Raw genomic sequence first — 18,850 nt, forward strand, 5'->3', positions numbered from 1 at the left:
AAATAAATAAAGTAGACTTGGAAAATAAATAGACTTGGATCGAAATATACAGCAAAACTCAATATGAAATATCTAAAAAGTTATGTCAGCATGTCACAGCCATGTTGACAGTACCGGAACAGCAGCTTATCTGTTTATAATGAAAACCAGTTCAAATCATGGGTGCATTTAAACAAACTTTGCCTTATGTCAGGCGTGCTTCCCAGGGAAACACCGTTCACAGCTTTTCCCACTTTCAGTGGGTTGCTTGTCTAAACCCATTGTCTTTTTTTTTTTTTTTCAATGAACAGACCAAAAGCATCCTCTCTTATCCTGTGCTCTTAGAGGCTTGTGACTGACGGGCGGAGCGTGCTCAGCTTCCGTGGTACCCACCAGCTAAATCTCAGCCACGCCCTTGTGCCTTGTGCTCAATAGTCTAGGAAATCAGTTGTTTCCCACCCAAGGAAACCCAAGGTTTCTCCAAGCAATGAATAGGTACAGAGTAAAATAACATTCTGCCAAGACCACTGGGATTTTGCTTCCTTTCAAAGTTTCTTTCTTTCTTCCAGGGGAGAGGATTGGAGCCCGGGGCCTTGATGTTTGTTAGGCGAACTGCCACTGCCAAGCCAAATCCCTAAGCCCTGAGCACATGGTTTTGAAGCACTGTAGTGACTTTCGTGTGGAATCTCTTGGCTTTCCTCTGCTGAGCTAGACCTTTCGATGGTTTCTGAGAAAACATTAATGTTCTTAAGAGCCTGAGGGCTTCACGTACTCCTTTGCTGACCCTCCGCTCTCAATTTCCAAGACGAGGACTCCTCCTTTCCGGTTTTTTCAGATCCTGCACTTTTCTCTGATGGTGGGTCTAGGGATCCACAAAGTCAGAAAAAAAGAATGCATAAACAGCACAGAGGTCTTGCCAGGCTGCTAAACCTTGCCAGGTACCACCGAGCATCTCTTCGAGAAAACCACTTTTAGTTCACCACAGGAGACTCACAGACATGCGCATAGGGTCAAGTTGGTTTTTCATGTAGCGTATGTTCGTGCCAGTGCTCCAAATTGAGCTCATTGCTAAGAAGTCACAATAGTCACAGTTCAGTAGTTGGCTATGATGATTTTGGGGGCTCCATGATAGAGCTTCCCATAGGGTTTTTTAAATAAGTTAAAAGCAAATCTCTTATTGCATATCTTTTCTGTATAAATCGAATGAATGTAGGATGATATAAGACTTCTTGTAAAAATCAGTCCTAAGACATTCACCATCAGTGATTAACTACTTCAATCTCAAAAGAGCAGAAAGAAAATCAGAAAGCAATGATAGCAAGTTTAAATACAAAGAAAATAATCAAGATAAATTAGAAAAGTTAAAATTCAGGAATCAAAAAACTAGTCATGTCGACGAGTTCACAAAGTCTGTGTCGTCTGCGTAGTGACTCGTCTCATGTGATTTTTTTCCCCGAAGAACCCGTGACAGGCTCACTCGCATTTGTCTTACGAAGCCGTAGAACTCAGAGGCCACACTAAAGCAGAACATATGGAACGGAGTTGGCAAACATCTGAAAATACTGATCTGCAATTACTGTCGGAATAGGACTCAGATGGTTGCTTTGGATGTCTGCCCCTGCATCAGAAAAATAAAATAAAGCTGTCCAGAACTCGTAAGCCTTGAGAGCACGTGGCTGGGACGCTCACGTTGGCGGCTCAAGTGGCATGGAGATATCTCCGGACACGATGTCTTCTTCCTCACTTTTCACTTCCCACCGGCCTGCTGATGGGCAGGAGGCCCAGGATAGAGGCAATCTTCTGGACTACATCTTCCACTGGGCCCTGGGGGTCCCTGAGGCCCCGGGGCCCCCGGTGAGCCTGGCAAACCCACTGCTGAGGAAATAAAACACTCCATGAGAAATGCGATCCCGCCTGCCTCCGCCTCTCCTTCAGCTGAACACATAAGGTCCGCAGGAGAGAAAATGCCAATCCTGAGAGCACTGCATGCATAGATATAGTGAGTCTATTACCTGAAGATCCAGGAAGACCCGGACTCCCTGGCAGCCCAATCCCAGGTTCACCTCTTTCTCCCTTCTGTCCTCGGTAACCTGGATGAGGGACAAATACAAATACAAAAGGAGGCGTAAAACGAGGCGTGCTCAGCACTGACATGCACAGGGAAGTGCTGCTTCCTGAGAGCTACTGGTAACATCATTTATTCACTCACCATGAATTAGTATTTATCTCACATTTATACACTAAACGAAAACGTAGGTTGGGCACAGTAAAGCGTGGAGAGTCTGATAATTATGCAGCTAATCTATCAATTACACTAAAGCAAACCGTGATTTTCCATAGTGAGATTTAGTTTTAAGAGTAATAAAAATCAATCTTGAAAAATACATCTTAAAAACTTCGGGAATTTCTCGATCTCTTCTCTCATAGCATAGCTAAAATGTCTGGTCCTTAGCATTTAAATGTCATAGAAAAGTATCTTGTGTTTTTATTTTTGTTTTTGTGTTTTTATTTTGAGACAGGGATTCTCTGTATAGCCCTGGATGTTCTAGAACTCACTCTGTAGGCCAGGCTGGCCTCAGAAATCCACCTGCCTCTGCCCCCCAAGTGCTGGAATTAAAGGCGTGCGCCACCACTGCCTGGTGCATTTTGTGTTTTTATCTTAAACTGATTTGACTCAAATTTGTGTTCTGCTGATATTGAGAACATGAGTTGCTTGCTCCTTTATTTCATGTAATTAGTTATTTATTAACTATTCAGTTTATTTAATTATTGCACTAAAGCCTGTATTCATATGCTGTCTGTTCTCATACACAACAAAATTCTTCCTGTGCATGTCTTTCCCATTACACATACCAAGACCCCCATCAGAATTTCTGTTGAACAGGGCTCACACATCTATCATAAGAATATAAGAGAAGGTATGAATAATGTATTTAAGTATTACGTGTAGTGGCAGTATCTCACTATCAAAAGCTTAGTTTGTTAAGGCTTTATCTGTCACTGTGTGTCTGCAAGGCTCTCTGTGCTTTACTGTGCCCAACCTCGTATTCATGTTTAATGTATGATAAATGTGAACTGGAGAGTGAACATATGGTGAGTGGAGAAGCACCATCATCAGCATGCACTCAGAAAATAGTTCTAGCTTCTGTAGGCATTGCATGCATATGGCCATACCCACCACACACACACACACACACACACACACACACACACACACAAACACACTTAAACACACATACACATATAAACACACACATATATACACATAAACACATATACACACACATAAACACATACACACATACATACACATAAACACATACACACATATATACACATAAACACATACACACATATATACACATAAACACATACACACATATACACGCATATACACACAAACACACACACACAAACACACTTAAACACACATACACACATAAACACACACACATACACACATGAACACACATACATACACAAACACACTTAAACACATAAACACACATATACACACATAAACACACACAAATACACACACAAACACACACACACTTAAACATACATACACACATAAACACACACATACACACATATACACACATATACACACATACACAAACACACACACACACACACACACACACACACACACACAATGTGTTCAGCTTCTCTTGTTTTGCTCCACTAACTAGATCCTGAACCGTTCAGCCATTTTAACTTAAAATCATGCTCTATTTTCAAGGGCCTCCAACTGCTAACTTTTTTTGGTTTGTTTGAATAGGTCAGAACTATCCAAGAACTATCAACTATCCCATGGGCCACTGGGTTAAAAAAAAAAGTTTTCCTGGATTTAGAAGCTGATGATATCTGAACTTTAAAAAGTCAAAAAGAAGAGTGATTCCCAGTACTGGTTTATTAAAATCGATGGTGTGCATGTAGTCTCCTCTTCCCCTCCTCCTCTTCTCCCTCATCCCCATCCCTCCTCATCTCCTTCCTTCTCCTCCTCTTCGTTATTTTTTTATTAAGTCTACATGTAGGTTCTTTCTGAAATGACTGGGGTTTATATGTGTGACATCCATGTCTCAAGGTTTCTTTTTTTGAAAACACCAACTACATTTTATAAAAATTCTTCTGCAAAACCTAACCCAAGAAAGTTCGATTCATTAGGAAAGTTCATCATCATTTATGAAGAACAGCTATTGTGGGTTATGATTTTTGGGTCCATTGCTCTTGAGTTGTGGCAGTTGGATCGTGTGTTATAGACCCCTTCCAGGAGAGACAGCAGTGGGCGGTGCCTTCTCTCTGCACAGTGGGAAGGCCACAGTCCCAGCCTAGCATGAGGGCTAACATAAAAATTCTATAGAAATGCTTTTGACTTTAACAAGACATCAGTCATTACCCTCATGGGAGTGTAGGAGGGTGCAAACAAAATGGTCTCCTTAGAATCCTCCCTAATAAGCACTCCCTGTCCTTTAGGAAGATTGGGTTATTGGAAGAATATCCACCATTTTTCATTAGTAAGTCTTTGTAGGAGAATGGCCTCCCTTGGGCACATTTCTGATGGCCTCACATCAATTCCTTCCTCGCTTCTACAATCTTCTGCTCTGCAGAATAAGCACAGGACACTTTACAAGGTCTTTGTTTTTTTTTTTTTTAAACCTTCCTTAAACATATGAAGAGAATGAAGGTGATAAAAAAAAAGACCTCTTTCCTGGTGCGTATTTCAAATTGCCACTTAATTTAAATTAAAATGGATTTCTTTCCTGACAGGTACTATTAAAAACCCACGCATCTCTGAGATGAGCTCCTCGCACCAGACACAGTGCCTGAGTGGCCGGTGTACCCTGGAGCACAGCTCAGCAGACACATTTCCTGCCCCCTCCTGTGCTCTTGTTTGCACCTCGCCCTTTTATCAGACTCAATTGTTGTGAGACACAATATCTAACCTAGACAACAGCATTTGAGGCTGACAGGAATGCTCTCCTCCTCCTTTTTAAATAGAAGAGAGAAGACCGATGGAATGGCTTCATCCTCTGAGAACTTTACATTTACTTATTACCAGAGAAAACCCTTTAATTTTTAATGCCCACCCAGAGAAGAAGCAAAAATCCACCTTCTTAACTGCTGCTCCTCCTCCTTGCTCTCTCCCTCCTCCTCCCTCCTTTTCCTCCTCCCTTCCCCTTCCTCCTCTCCTTCCTCTCCCTTCTCCTCCCTCCTCTTCTTCTTTCTCTTCCCCCATGAGATTTCTTTGTGGCTTTTAGGTTACCAGTACAGTATGACTATAGGCAAAGTTCTTTTAAAATGAATCTCAGTTTTTTTTTTTTTTTTTTTTTTTTTTTTTTTTTTTTTTTTTTTTTTTTTTTTTGTAAACCTTATTTTCTGCTGTGTTTCTGGAAACTTTACAAGGAGTTGAAGCATCAATCAATGACTTGTAGTCAAGATATATTCACTGTCAGAAGTCCTGTGGGGGAACCAAAGGTGGAGGCAACCACTTCTAAGTGTGTTTGTTGTCAGATAACTCTGGTGGGACAGAAGTTTTGTCCATTTTAATAGAACTTGTTTTAAGAAAACTGGAAACCATGTGGAGAATTCCTTCAAACTCAAGAATCACACCTCAGATCTCCCTGATAAATAATAGTCTGTGCTGTACACATAACAGTGAGCTAACCCCACAGAAATCCATTGCAAAGGGGAAGGTCATCTTTTGATCAGTTGAGTCGGTAGCAAATATAAGTCTTACTTTTCAAAGACTACTATTGTTGATTTAGAATTGCCTCTGACTGAGAACCTTCGAAATGGACCTTCCCAAGTCTTAGGATGATGCCTGGAGCTAGGAGCTTGTGTGGGAAAGGTGACTCTGGTGTGAACTGTGTTTTACCAAATCACTGCAACTTGCCATTTTGTGTATTCTCTCGGATTGCAAGATCTGAAGGATCCATCCAATATTTTCTACTGGTTATCAACAGGGCATATTCTTCATGTGGTTAGAGCGTCGCATCTTCAGATGGCTTGTAAAGGTTTTTCCAGTTCTCATACACCCTGACTTCAGAAGAGACCCGATGGATAAAAGGTGATAAGCACCTTCTGCACAGGTGTATATACACAAAAGGCTGCCTTTGAATCTACATGCTTCCCTTTCCTTCAACTGAGAGTCAAACCTCCTGACCTGAGACAAAAGGAAGATGGGTATTTAAGAAAACTACAGTGTTGTTTTTGGCTACTTTGTGGGTTCTTTTTTATTCCTGCCTTCTCTACCTCTCTTCTTCTACCCAATTAACCCCCTAACATTAACCAGGAGAGAAAAAAGGATAGAAGGGGATGACAATATTGTTAGACTACTTCCTGCTGAATAGGGGCATCGAGTTCCTTGGGGCAAGTTCAACTACAGTCAGGATATCTAATTTCTTTTTTTTCTCATCTCTTCATACAGGACTACTTAAACTGCAACAAACCACAACCAACAGCACCCACCCACCAAACAGCTCCCTCTGTTGAGGATCTAGCATTTATATAATATCCTCTGAAAAGTCGAGGGACCCAAGCTAAAGTGCTGAAAATACCAAGACCTCTCACCTCCTCTACCGGCTAGAAGAGCACTGTGTCTGAATGGGAAATATGGACTTCAACCAGAATCTGGAAACCTACTTGCTGGTGTCTGTGGTTCATCTTCTTCATGGCATGGGTCCTTGTGACTAATATTGAGAGAGGATTTTCTTCCTTCCTTCCTTCCTTCCTTCCTTCCTTCCTTCCTTCCTTCCTTCCTTCCTTCCTTCCTTCCTTCCTTCCTTCCTTTCTTTTTATTAGATATTCTATTTATTTAAATTTTAACTGTTAACCCCTTTCTTCATTTCTCTTCCAAAATCCCCCTATCCCCTCCTCCTCCCCCTGCTCACTAACCCACCCACTCAAGCGTCCCTGACCTGGCATTCCCCTACCCTGGGGCAAAGAGCCTTCACGGGTCCAAGGGCCTCTCCTCTCATTGATACAGGGCCTGGCCATCCTCTGCTACCCATGTGGTTAGAGCCATGGGTCTCTCCAAGTGTAGAGAGTGGATTTTCTAGTGTCTGATTTTCTGTCCCCGTCATGTGTAAGATAGGGAACGGGGATGTGCTGTTTGCCCTCAAGTAGATCCTGTGCACTTAATTCAACCCCAGTAAGGTAAACTTCCCAGAATGCTTAGGAATAGCTTTGGTGGTAGCAAGGGTGCTTAAGGCCGCTTCTCTAGCCTTGTTTTTACGGTTCATACTCACTAAGTTTGGCATTTCTCTGTCAGAATTCATGAATCATCTAAACACAGGTCTATCTAGTCAGTATGCAGATGGCTAACCATATTTTTTACAGAACAGCTGTGTCAGAATAACTAAATCAAGCAAAACTCAAGAGCATTTGTCTTCTCCAGTTGTCATCAGTGGGACAATTTATTTTCTTTGCCAATGTAAGTTTGGATTTAAAGTCTTTAGAAGTCATACAAAGTATACTTTAAAGTTCAAAGGCTATTGTAGTTATCTGCCCAAGACCTACTACCCAAGATCAAGCTATCCAAAAATTCTGGTGAAGATGATATAAATCATCCCTAGGCCTTACACCATATATGGGAACTATTGGCAGTGGGTACTTGCTGGAGAAGGAGGACTCACTCTTAATGGAGGATGTGGCCATTTAGTAGGCCTTCCATGTTCCAGTGCAACCATTGGATGCACTACACTTGTGCACGTATGGGTAGCACCAACTGGACTTAGTGTCTTATTTCTTTTTTAAAGAGAGGGATTTGGAAGGACTCATGTTGAGGGGGCATGTGAATACTTAGATAGGGAAGTCAGTAGATATGATAATATTTCACTGTATACATATGTATAAAATTCTCAGAAAGTAAAACAAGTGTAAAGTTTATACTTTAAAAGTTACTATCTGTAAAACTCTACTAGAGCATCAGTATAAACTTCCCCAATTAGGTGTTAGCCCCAAATGACTATTGGTAGCAGAGTCTCCCAAGACTTTTTTTTTTTAATTTATTTTTTTTCAGTTTCTTTAGGGCTCTCAGACAAGGAATCTCACCTAACAGTAAGCTGGCCACAAAAACAATGCTAGGATTCCTCTGTGACAATGATAGAGAAGCAGACAGCATTATTGTTACTCTGGATATCATTAAAATGAACTTAGAACAGCAGGTATGTCTGTTTTAAATTTGAAGTAGTAATAATTAATATTTATCACTAGAAAATAAAATATTAACAAGATAGTCCAAACAAGCCATGTTATAATACAATATATATGTATTTAATTCCAATTATAAGTATTGAGGATTATGGCAAGCACATACTACATTTTCAGCCTTACCTTGGGGCCCTGGATCACCCGGAGGTCCAGGTAACCCGTCCTTCCCTGGTGGGCCAGGTCTTCCATGAGCTTGAGCAGACAACATTGCTGCTGGCAGCTTAAGCTGGGATAGAAACACAGCCATCCTCTCTTCGTTTATGAAAGAAAAAACAAATCATTTGATGGAAATGTTTTTGCGTCAAAGCATTTCCAAACATTTTAACACAAAGTTGAAAAAAATTCAATTTATAACTGAAGCACATTTTTTATACCAACCAGTCTGCCTGCTGTGTTTTTTGATAAAGTATATAGAATAAATTGCATGGAGTTGTTTAAAGACAGAAACAGAACAGCTGGGTTGTTCAGAGGGTCTAGGAATTATCAGTGTCCCTGGAACTCAGCAGTGTGTGTGTAGGGTGGCCAGAATACTTGCCTAATGAACTTCCGGTTATGACTTGTGGAGAATTTTTTTTAAAGAATTGTTTAAAGGATAAATGCAAGGTTCTTTCTATCCACATACTGAATGTGTAGCAATTTTTAGTATATTCAGATTCTCTAACACCTTCTTCCACGGTGAGAACCCAATCCCTGTATTTTGAGTGATTATTAAATTTACTTTTCTTATGAAAAGAAAACGCTGAATGGACAATGTGTCGCAATGGCCATAAAGGAGATTTCCAGTTGCTGCTCAGGTGCTCACCCCAGAGGAAGCCTGTTGGCAAGGAGCATGTAGTGGGGACATTCAACAGGCTGTCCTGTCACCATAGGCCAGGCTGTCCGGTCACCATAGGCAGGCTTGTGAACTTATAGGTGTCTGCCCTTTTCCCCAAGTCAAGTAGTAGAATGGTTGCAGCTGAGTGGGGTCCTGTCTGTGACCTTACCCCAGATTTAGAGGCTGAAGAAAATGACTAAACAAGGCTTCAAGTTGTTGACCCTTCTGACTCCCTAACGTGTGTATGGGTTCTATTTTCTTTCATGGCAGCAGATGAGGTGAACAACACTGCCTTTTCCACACAGACATTTAGTCACTGAAAAGCTGTCGTTGGCTTCACCTTACCACTTCAGCTCCATAGTAGGTGAATAATCTCACAAGTAATTTTTACTTATTAAAGAGGGACTTCTATATTCCCCCAGTATTATGCATTTTCTGTTGTATGTCCAGCTGGTGTCTCCTTTATTCTATCAGGGTGTTAGGAGGATGTCTACTTTGGTAAAAGAACAATAGGTGCATCATTGCTGCAGATGAGATGCGTCCCTTTGAATGTAGCGGCAGCAGTAAAAAAACGAGAAAATGCATCTGTGTGTCTCTGTGAGCCTAAGAAAACGTTGGAATGGAGAAGACAAATCGCAGGAAATGAACACATTATCCGTGCTGTTAGGAAGAGCTGGTAAATAAATATATGTCATGTTTTCATTAAGTATCGAGTGATATGTCTTTATAAATTAAGTACTTCGTAACACAGGATGTTTTACCAAGTAGCACACCATAGGCAATACCTTTTATGCATTTAACAGACTGTCTGGAACACAACACTGTATATAGGCATCCTGGAGAATGTACCCAGAGATGACAGAGAATAATTAACTCTCAGAGGCTCATCATCAGGTCATGAAGATACCTATATAATTGGTACAGCGGGATGCAACTACTAAGTCTCAGACAGTGATTAATATCACGATACATTGAGAAGGAAAGGAGCATGCAATGTGGAAAGTTACCATGTTGGGGCTTATTCAGTGGATAAGGGTGATTGCTGCTAAGGATAGGAACTCAAGTTCAAATCCCTAGCCCTCACGTAAAAGCTGTGAGGATTTGTGTGCATTTGCAACCCCAGTGCTGACATCAGAGACAGAAAGATCACAGAGACTCTTAGTGATCATCCACCTCACAGGAAAAGATGGGGGATAGAAAAGGAAATTCAACATCCTCTGTAGCCTCCGTGCCTGCCTGTACTTGGCCCCATGGGGCATATTCCAACTAACCCCTACCCTGCATACAACAACCCTCCACATACATACAAAAAGACATGAGCATGTTGGTGTGTTAATGAAACTTTAAAGAACAACAAAACAGAGAAGTTCAAAGACTCTAAGTATGAAACAATAAATAAGAGTTTTCAATTAAAATTAACTTCTGAACAGCGTATATTATTAATTAAGTGAACAAAGCATTCTTGATTTTCTTTTTAATTACATGTTTTGTTTTGTTTTTAAAAATCGAGGATCTCTCGAGGTCCAGGCTGGCCTTGAACTCCTGGCATTCTAGTTGGAACTCCACCACACCTGACTAAACGTTCTTTGTAGGGAGACCTTGGATTAGGGATTGTGGACTTTCTCACCAACTACTTTTGTTCTGGAATCAAAGAATTTAATTATTTAAACTTATCACTTAAATAAGAACTTTTATCATGTTTTTATAGGCACATGCATTACAAGACACATCTGCAGAGCACCTCTAGGTGTTTTGGAATAATCTGAGACACAAGATTAGAAATCTGTCAGCTGCTGCCAGACAGTTCTTGTCACTCCTGAATTGTTGGTCACTAATTTCACATAGAGCATTGCTCTGTTAAATTTCATCTCAAGAGAATACTTAGTATTTTAATGTGGAATCCATTTTGACAACATCTTGAATTCACTTATAAATAAAATCTGCCACCCGGCCCCTTAAACTTGCTTTGGTTATATTTTATATATTGACATTGTAAGAGTCTAATATATGGATGATTGATTTTGAAATAGAGAAACTAGAAGAGGTACAGTCTTGCTATGATAAGAAGAAACAAAGTTGTCACTGGTTCTCCCCTCCATGCAATTTCTTCAAAAGACAAATTATCTTAGTGATTCAAAGGTAATTTGTAAAACTAACTTGCAGGTTCGGATGACTCAGCTGCCTAAGGTGCTTGGCGCTAACCCTGAGTGCTTGAGTTCAGTCCCTGGGAGCCACATGGTAGAGATAACTGACTCCTACAAATATCCTGGCCCTCCACACATGCTGTGGCACATGTGCCAACACACGCAGATGTGCACAAGAACCCACACCAATGAATAAATGGTTTGAAACACGCCTTCTATTTTAAATGCCTAAACAGAAATATTCACCATCCTAATTTTTTCTCCTTAACATATGAAGTGAATTTACAAGTACTTTGTTTTGGGAGTTTTTTTTTTTTTTAAAATAATTTTAGCGAAACACAATTATTTTAAAGAATTACTTGTAGCTGTAAATGAACTGGCTTTAAGCTACACCAAGAAACAAGTCATTTAGCATAAGCTAATTACCTCGGCTGAACCTTACCCTAATGCTCTATAATTGAAAGTAATAGTTTCTGAGCGTCTAAATGAATTTGGAAGGCCTGTATTCTTAATTGCCTTCCCTCTGTTTTCAGAGCCCTTAGTCATTTAAACTGGTTTGTGGCTCTGCTTTGTAATGAGGCAGAAAATTAAAGACTTTAGAAGAGGTGTACATAAACCGTTGGTATTCCGCCCGCCAGGGCAAAACAAGCTCCAGCAGGCTGGTAGGCGAGACTGACAGATGACTTGGTTCCTGGGAGAATGATCTCATGACAGTGTCGATGTGAATATTGAAGAAGTAAGAGACATCCGGATGTCACCGGCTCTCCCCTGCCTGCTGTTTCACAAACAGAATTTGTAACTCTGTTTTTCAAAGAAAAATAATCTTTTTTCCTAATGCCCATTCACAATTAAAGTATCCACTTTCTTAGTATAACCTCATCTTCTTTCCTTCTGATCTTCCATTATGGAACTGTTAGTTATATGATGGATTTCTCAAGGGAAGTACCCATTACTTAATAATATTGTTATCTCTTAGCCTTAAGGTTCAAACGAAACTCATTCACAGGGCAAATAATGTTTTGGAAATCATTTTGTTTTTGGATGATTTCCATGGCTTTCCCACATGTCTTTTAAACATGAAGACTAAAATTATACTCAGTTTGTCTCCTATGGGGCAATGTAACAGTTTTGTTTTTTGTGAGATCTGAATTATTCCCCAAGTTTGTTTTAATTTTTAATAACATTATGGATTCATTTATTTTGTAGTTCATAATGCTATATCCATTCACAGCCTTTGTAATCATGTTGCTTTGACATATTATGAATATAAATAGTAGATTGAACCCACACATCTGCTTTAACTCTCTTGGGGATACTTGAAAAACAACCAGGACATTTGTAAAGTCATAAAACTCACGAATGCGGGGACCCTAAGAGGAGAAAGAAGCAACAACACTTTGGAAATTGAGGATCAGCTAGCTGAGGGGTGTTTGTCTTTCTCTAAACAGCTAGGCAGTGACTCTTCTCCATCCCAGGAACCAAAGGTTCCCTTTCTGAAAATGGGAGGGGAAGTGAGATAATTATGTTTTAATTAAAATGTAAAATGAATAAATAAAAGGGAAATAGACTGTCTCTGCATTGACAATCCCAGACTTAAGCAAGGCTTTGTCTTTAATACTGTAAATAATAAATAAGTAAGTAGATAAGTAAATAAATGCCCCCACAGAGATTCTTAAGGTCACTGAAATGGAAAGCTCTTCATTTTGAATTCCCAGCTAACTACTCTATGGGAAAACCATGGTTGGTAAATTCTACATTCAGTAGATTTCAGAACCTATCCTTCTGTATGAGCAGACAACCACAGGTCACTGGAGACAGAGTGAGTTCTGTAAGCCAAATATCTGATTCTGTGTGAGTCCCAGACAAACAGAAGCAGCAAATGGAAAAGAACAAGATTATATTGTGGACAATATTTACCACATCTCCCAGTATGTATATCTATTGAATGCCATGAATATAAACAAATATACACACAAATATCTTAGCTATAGAAATACATGTTACCTTGACATAGAATAGGATAATATAGTATATTCATTCACATATATGTATATGAAATATACATAAAAATGGAGAAAACACAGGTTTCCTGGACACTGAAAATCCAAAAGCAGAAATACCCCTAACTTTCCTGTTCTACCTCAGTTGCAGGTCTGGCTTTGAGGGTTTAAAGAATGGAAAGAATCTGATAGTTTTTATACACTACTTCACAAGTTTTATTTTATATAGATACAAATGCTCAAGTATTATAGGGTGAGGTCATAGCAAGACCTACGCTTCTCTGATATGGTAAGCCTCTGATTTATGTGCATAGTATTATTGTCAACTGCTATGTCTTCATGAAAACAAAAGATGCTGAGTCTTGTGGGCAGCGTCTGTCTCTGCTCTGTGTGGTTACCTTGCTTGCAAAAATGTTGGCACGTTGGCCAAACAAAGTGGGAATTTGATCTAGCTTTAGAATAAATGCATGCTTGTGTATTGTGATCCAACAGGAAGCCAGCTTTGAGATCATGGGGAATTGCTTCCCTCCATTTGTTAGGTTTGGGAAGGTGCATTTAGCTTGCTGAAGGACAGGGTAGAGGTCTGGAGGATCACCTTAGAAGTTCAAAGAGGACTGATAAATCCCTGGAGGAGAACTTAAAACATGGGTCTTGGTGTAGGGTTTCACAAGAGAAGCTATCTGGCCAAACACCTGGGCCAATGACTAACACATACAATGGAATTTCCTGAGGACCTGCTTAGGCTCCTGCTGATGAGGAAGGACCCCTCCTGTGGACATGCAGAAGAGTATGGAGAGAAAGCATGGATGCTTACCTATACCATCTCTAGTGAAACCTCTAAGAAACAAGCTGTAAATGGGCATGATTGAGCCCCAGCACTTAACTGTACTGTGCTATTTTGCTGAAACTGCTGTAAAACGTGACAATTAATCTCTCCACTTACAGAGAAGCCTTTGTGGAAAAGGGAACTGACCTCGCAACGGTATGATTTGTGAAAATGGAGAACCGCTTTTTTTTTTTTTTTTTTTATTCTTGGAAATTGGTTTTCAGAAGCCACAGAAAGGACAGAAAGGGTGATTTCTGAGTGGGGAAAATCAGATGGACTGAATGAAAATGATCTGAGGGCAAATTAGCTTAAGTTGCTAGATAACTGCACTGTAGGTTTCGGGCACATTGTATGTGGGGAGAAGACAGATTTGCCAGGCTGGTGTCAGGAGAGCTGCTAGGGAAGAGGGGACATCATACATGGAGTTGGAGTTTAGAAGTCTCAAGCAAAAGATTTCCACTGGGTCTCTTTAGAAAAGTATCTTGAGGCTAGGGTGTCTGTGGTTTTGGAGGTAGACAGGCTCTCTAGAGGGTACAGGGTCTTGTCATTCACTAGGACCCTAGGAGAGAGGCAGCAGGAGAGATGAGGGTGAAGTCTGAAGAGACATGGGGATGATTCCATATGGGCAGAAATCCAAAGGAGAAGGACACAGACTTAGAGATTGTGCTACTTAAAAGTACAAGTTAGAGTCAGGTGGTGGTGGCACACGCCAGTAATCCCAGCACTCTGGGAGGCAGAGGCAGGCGGATTTCTGAGTTCAAGACCAGCCTAGTCGACAGAATGAGTTCCAGGACAGCCAGGGCTATACAGAGAAACCCTGTCTCCAAGAAAAAAAAGAAAAAGAGAAAGAAAAGAAAATTTAAAAAAAAGTACGAGTTAGGTGAATTTGCCAGAACCAAGTCTCTGACTCTCTGGAGGAGACCCATAGCTGTTTGGGAGTAGCTATGGAGTGGCTGGCTGGGACAGTCTGGGGTCTTCTTCAAGGGGTAGCTACTGGGTGCTTCCCTGGCTGAGCACACAGAAAAGGATGTCCCGGGTCACACCTTTAGAGTGCACTGGACCTTGAAAACCATCGCCTGATGTGTCTCAGTATGTCATTTTTCTTTTCCTGATAACATGTGGTTATAGTTTCTGACATCTTTTTGTTTTAAATTAATGGTTCTCATTTTGAAATGATGTGTATATATGGGTGGTGGCCAGTGTGAGAGCAGGTAGGTACCCTTGGAGTCAGGAAAAGAGACCCTCTGGGGCTGGAATTAAGGATGTCTTTGAGTGGGTGGATGGGAGGGCTGGGGACAAACTTATCTCTCCATCCCAGTTTCTGTGATTACCAAGTTCCAGATGTTGGCTTAACCACTGAGCTATTTTTATTTTCTTGAGAAAGGGTTGTTCCGTGTAGTAGACCAGGCTGGCCTCGAACTCACAGAGATCTGCCTGCCTCTGCCTCCCACATGCCAGGGTTAAAGGCTTGCACCCCCACTGCCTGGCTACTACTGTACCCCTAAATAACAAGAATCTTTAAGGAACAGCATGCAGAACCTCATTCCTGAGATAAAGGGTTATCAGTGACAGTGGCACCTGTAAATATTAAAAGTGAGGCATTTTTAGATTGCAATTCAAAAAAATGCATCTTGTGCTGTTTTTCTTTGCGTGGTTACACGCAACTAAAGATGCACATGCTGTGCGAGGCCCTGGAGGTCGCATGCCCAGTGCTGGCTTCATGTCCATGAGACCTAAATAGCTACATGGTCCTCCATCCTCACAGTGAACCCACACTCAGCTTAATGCTTTACTGGTGGCTTTCTTAAAAATTTTTTTATATTAGATATTTTCTTTATTTACATTTCAAATGTTATCCCCTTTCCTGGTTTCCCCTCTGAAAAGCCCCTATCCCATCCCCCATCCCCCTGCTCACCAACCCACCCACTCCTGCTTCCCTATTCTGGCATTCTCCCATACTGAGGCATGGAGCCTTCTTAGCACCAAGGGCTTCTCCTCCCTTTGATATCCAACAAGGCCATCCTCTGCTGCATTTGAGGCTGGAGCTATGGGTCCCTCCATGTGTACGCTTTGCTTGGTGGCTTAGTCCCTGGGAGCTCTGGGGGTACTGGTTGGTTCATATTGTTGTTTCTCCTATGGGGCTGCAAACCCCTTCAGCTCCTTGGGCCCTTTCTCTAGCTCCTCCATTGGGGACCCTGTGCTAAGCCCAATGGTTGGCTGAGAGTAACGTTTTTGAACATTTTCAGTTTGCACGGAGACCTGAAAACTTCTCAGCTGTCCACGTTCAGTGCTCCCCTGGGAGTATGGGGAGCGCTGGGTGCTGAGGAGGGTGCTCCTTAAGGGAGGTGAATGTTTTGGTGGGAAGAATTACCATCTATTCCATGGTGCTTGTCTCCAGGGCCATAAGACCAAAAGCCAAGGGAAGTTTCCAAATTTAAGTGTAATGTTAAAGCCACAAAGAATACTTATTGGCAGTCCAAAAAATAATCAGAAATTGTTTTAATAAATAAAGATCAAATGGGTAGTGGAGATAAAGGAAAATATAAAGGAACAATAGGAATCCATAATCTCATTAAAATATTCTTTTTTGGGGGGGGAGGGAGGGGGTTCGAGACAGGGTTTCTCTGTATAGCCCTGGCTGTCCTGGAACTCACTTTGTAGACCAGGCTGGCCTTGAACTCAGAAATCTACCTGCTTCTGCCTCCCAAGTGCTGGGTTTAAAGGTGTGTGTCACCACTGCCTGGCTTAAAATATTCTTTTCTGTTATGGCTATAGCTAAAAGCTCCGGCATGACTCTGCTCTCTCTCTCTGTTGATCAAGCAAATCATGACAATTTGCATTCAGGCACTGAGACTTCGGTCTCTAATAGAAATTATTGCTGAATAGAACTAGGGCTCTATTTGCAGCGGGAAGATTCAATGTGGAAACAGGGTATTTTGTGTTCCTACCCCTTCCAAAGCTCCGTAACCTGATTTTGGCTGATGGTGTTTATCAGCTAAAGAGGTGGGAGCCATGGTTACCAGGCCAGGTTTCCCGGCTGCTAACTCCTGCTTGGTTCTCTAACAGCTGAGTGCAACGGTGGTGACTTTAGTCACGGGACAAAACTCTGTGGCATCCTTGCAAGCAGATGTAGAGTGGCTATTAGAGCAAATGTGTGGGTTCCAATTCAGTAAATGATTGGTTAATAGATAAGTTACAAGTGTGTGAAGGACTCTGGTGACATTTAGGAAGGCCTACGCCTTTATTCCACTTAAAAATATTTCAACAGACACACTTTACTACCCACTGCTACTACTATTGTATTATTTATTATTATTCTTATAGTGTGTATATACTATTATATATTATGATGATGGTTTGGGTATATATGTAGCACGTATGCCAAGGTGTATGCATAGAGACCTGGGGACAACTCTTGGGAGTCAGTTCTCTCCTTCCACCATGTGGGTCCCAGAGATGGAACTCAGGTCATCTGGCTCAGGGTTAAGCATCCTTACCCACTGAGCTCTTGACTTTTAAATTCAACATTTCCATCAACAACTACAGGGATAGCATGCGTATATATTTAGAGATGGCTGACATGAAGTTGCAAATATCATTCATCTTATCTTCCACAAATATTCTAAACAATATGTTCAGGTTGGACCAATGTCCAACATAGACATTTGAATTTATTTTATTATTAATTAATTAATATTGAAAATAATTTTATTTTTGGTGCTGGAAGTCAACCCCAGAGCCTCAGACTAGAGGCATTTAGTGCTCTATCATTGATGTCACTTGAATTTTTACCATAGTAAACATGAATCCGCCTGTTCAAGATTTAAAAAATAACAATGAGAAATCCTTAACTTTTACAAATTCTTCAGAGGGAAGACCAATGCTGTTAAACGATGACTCGACATGAATTATCAGCAAGACTTAACTTCTTAGAAAAAGTAGTGGTGGGCGGGGATGTGGCTCAGTTGGTAGCAAGCTTGTCAGCATGCACGAAGCCCTAGCTTCCAGCCCCAGCAAGACATTACTAACCCAGGCATGGTGGTGCATGCCTGTAGTCTCAGCACTTGCAAGGCAGACGCAGAAGCATCAGGAGTTCAAGACCATCCTTGGGCTACATAGCGAATTCAAGGCCAGTGAGGGGTATAGGACACTTTTGTTTTTAAAACAATGTTATCTTGGGCTTAAACATGTAGAACCGGGTTTTTTTTTTTTTTTTGAAAAAGTCAGATAATGAATACTTAATTCTTTGCTAGCTACACATCGATTCACTTCTTCACCCGGAGTCTTGAAGTATTGGAGATGTATGAAAAGAAGTAGGCATGACTGTACCCAAAACACGTTACTAGAGATCTGGATTTCAGGTGGGAAACCCTTTAATGTATGTGAGAACCATCCCCAGCTTGTGGGCCACAAGCAGACAGACATGTGTCTTGGCTGTAGCAGACAGATATGACTGGTAGTTTTTGTTTGCTGACCCTGGTCTAGATCAAAAGACACTGTAATCCACCTCAGTTAAAACACTCTTTGTCAATTCAGCATCTCCCCAGGGTATCAGCAATGGGGGAGCTGGACATACTTACTCTATAGAGAAATTAAGATGGTGTCCTGCAGGTGTTGAAATGCTTGAAAGGTGGATATACAAACAGAAGGTACTTTACCTGTGTTGTCTGATTGACAAGTGGAGAGGAAAGACAGTTTAAGGAGAAAATTTAACTCAGTGTACTGTCAACAGGAGCTGCCTCTCCAGGAAATGGATGATCTGCTAAGACTGCTGTCACAGTTCAAGAATGTCACCGAGAGGATTCACCACTGGGGGGATGGGAAGTGGGAACTCGTGAAAATTCCAGAAGTGTTATAAAGCAAACCTAAC

The 18,850-nt window shown here is 41.1% G+C and overlaps 1 protein-coding gene across 1 annotated transcript in view; it reads right to left on the reverse strand.

The window, feature by feature from the left end:
* Positions 1-1,726: 1,726 nt before the first annotated feature.
* The window catches only part of Col19a1 (collagen type XIX alpha 1 chain), a 301,599-nt gene continuing 284,475 nt past the window's right edge, over positions 1,727-18,850 (reverse strand). Inside the window, exons 48-50 of the mRNA XM_052192819.1 lie at positions 8,320-8,448; positions 1,992-2,069; positions 1,727-1,854 (exon numbers count right to left, since the gene is read on the reverse strand). Coding sequence (XP_052048779.1) covers positions 1,727-1,854; positions 1,992-2,069; positions 8,320-8,448 — 335 coding nt within the window. The remainder of the gene's footprint in view (positions 1,855-1,991; positions 2,070-8,319; positions 8,449-18,850) is intronic.

Source organism: Apodemus sylvaticus, chromosome 9 (genome assembly GCF_947179515.1).
Source record: "Apodemus sylvaticus chromosome 9, mApoSyl1.1, whole genome shotgun sequence".
NCBI lineage: Eukaryota > Metazoa > Chordata > Mammalia > Rodentia > Muridae > Apodemus > Apodemus sylvaticus.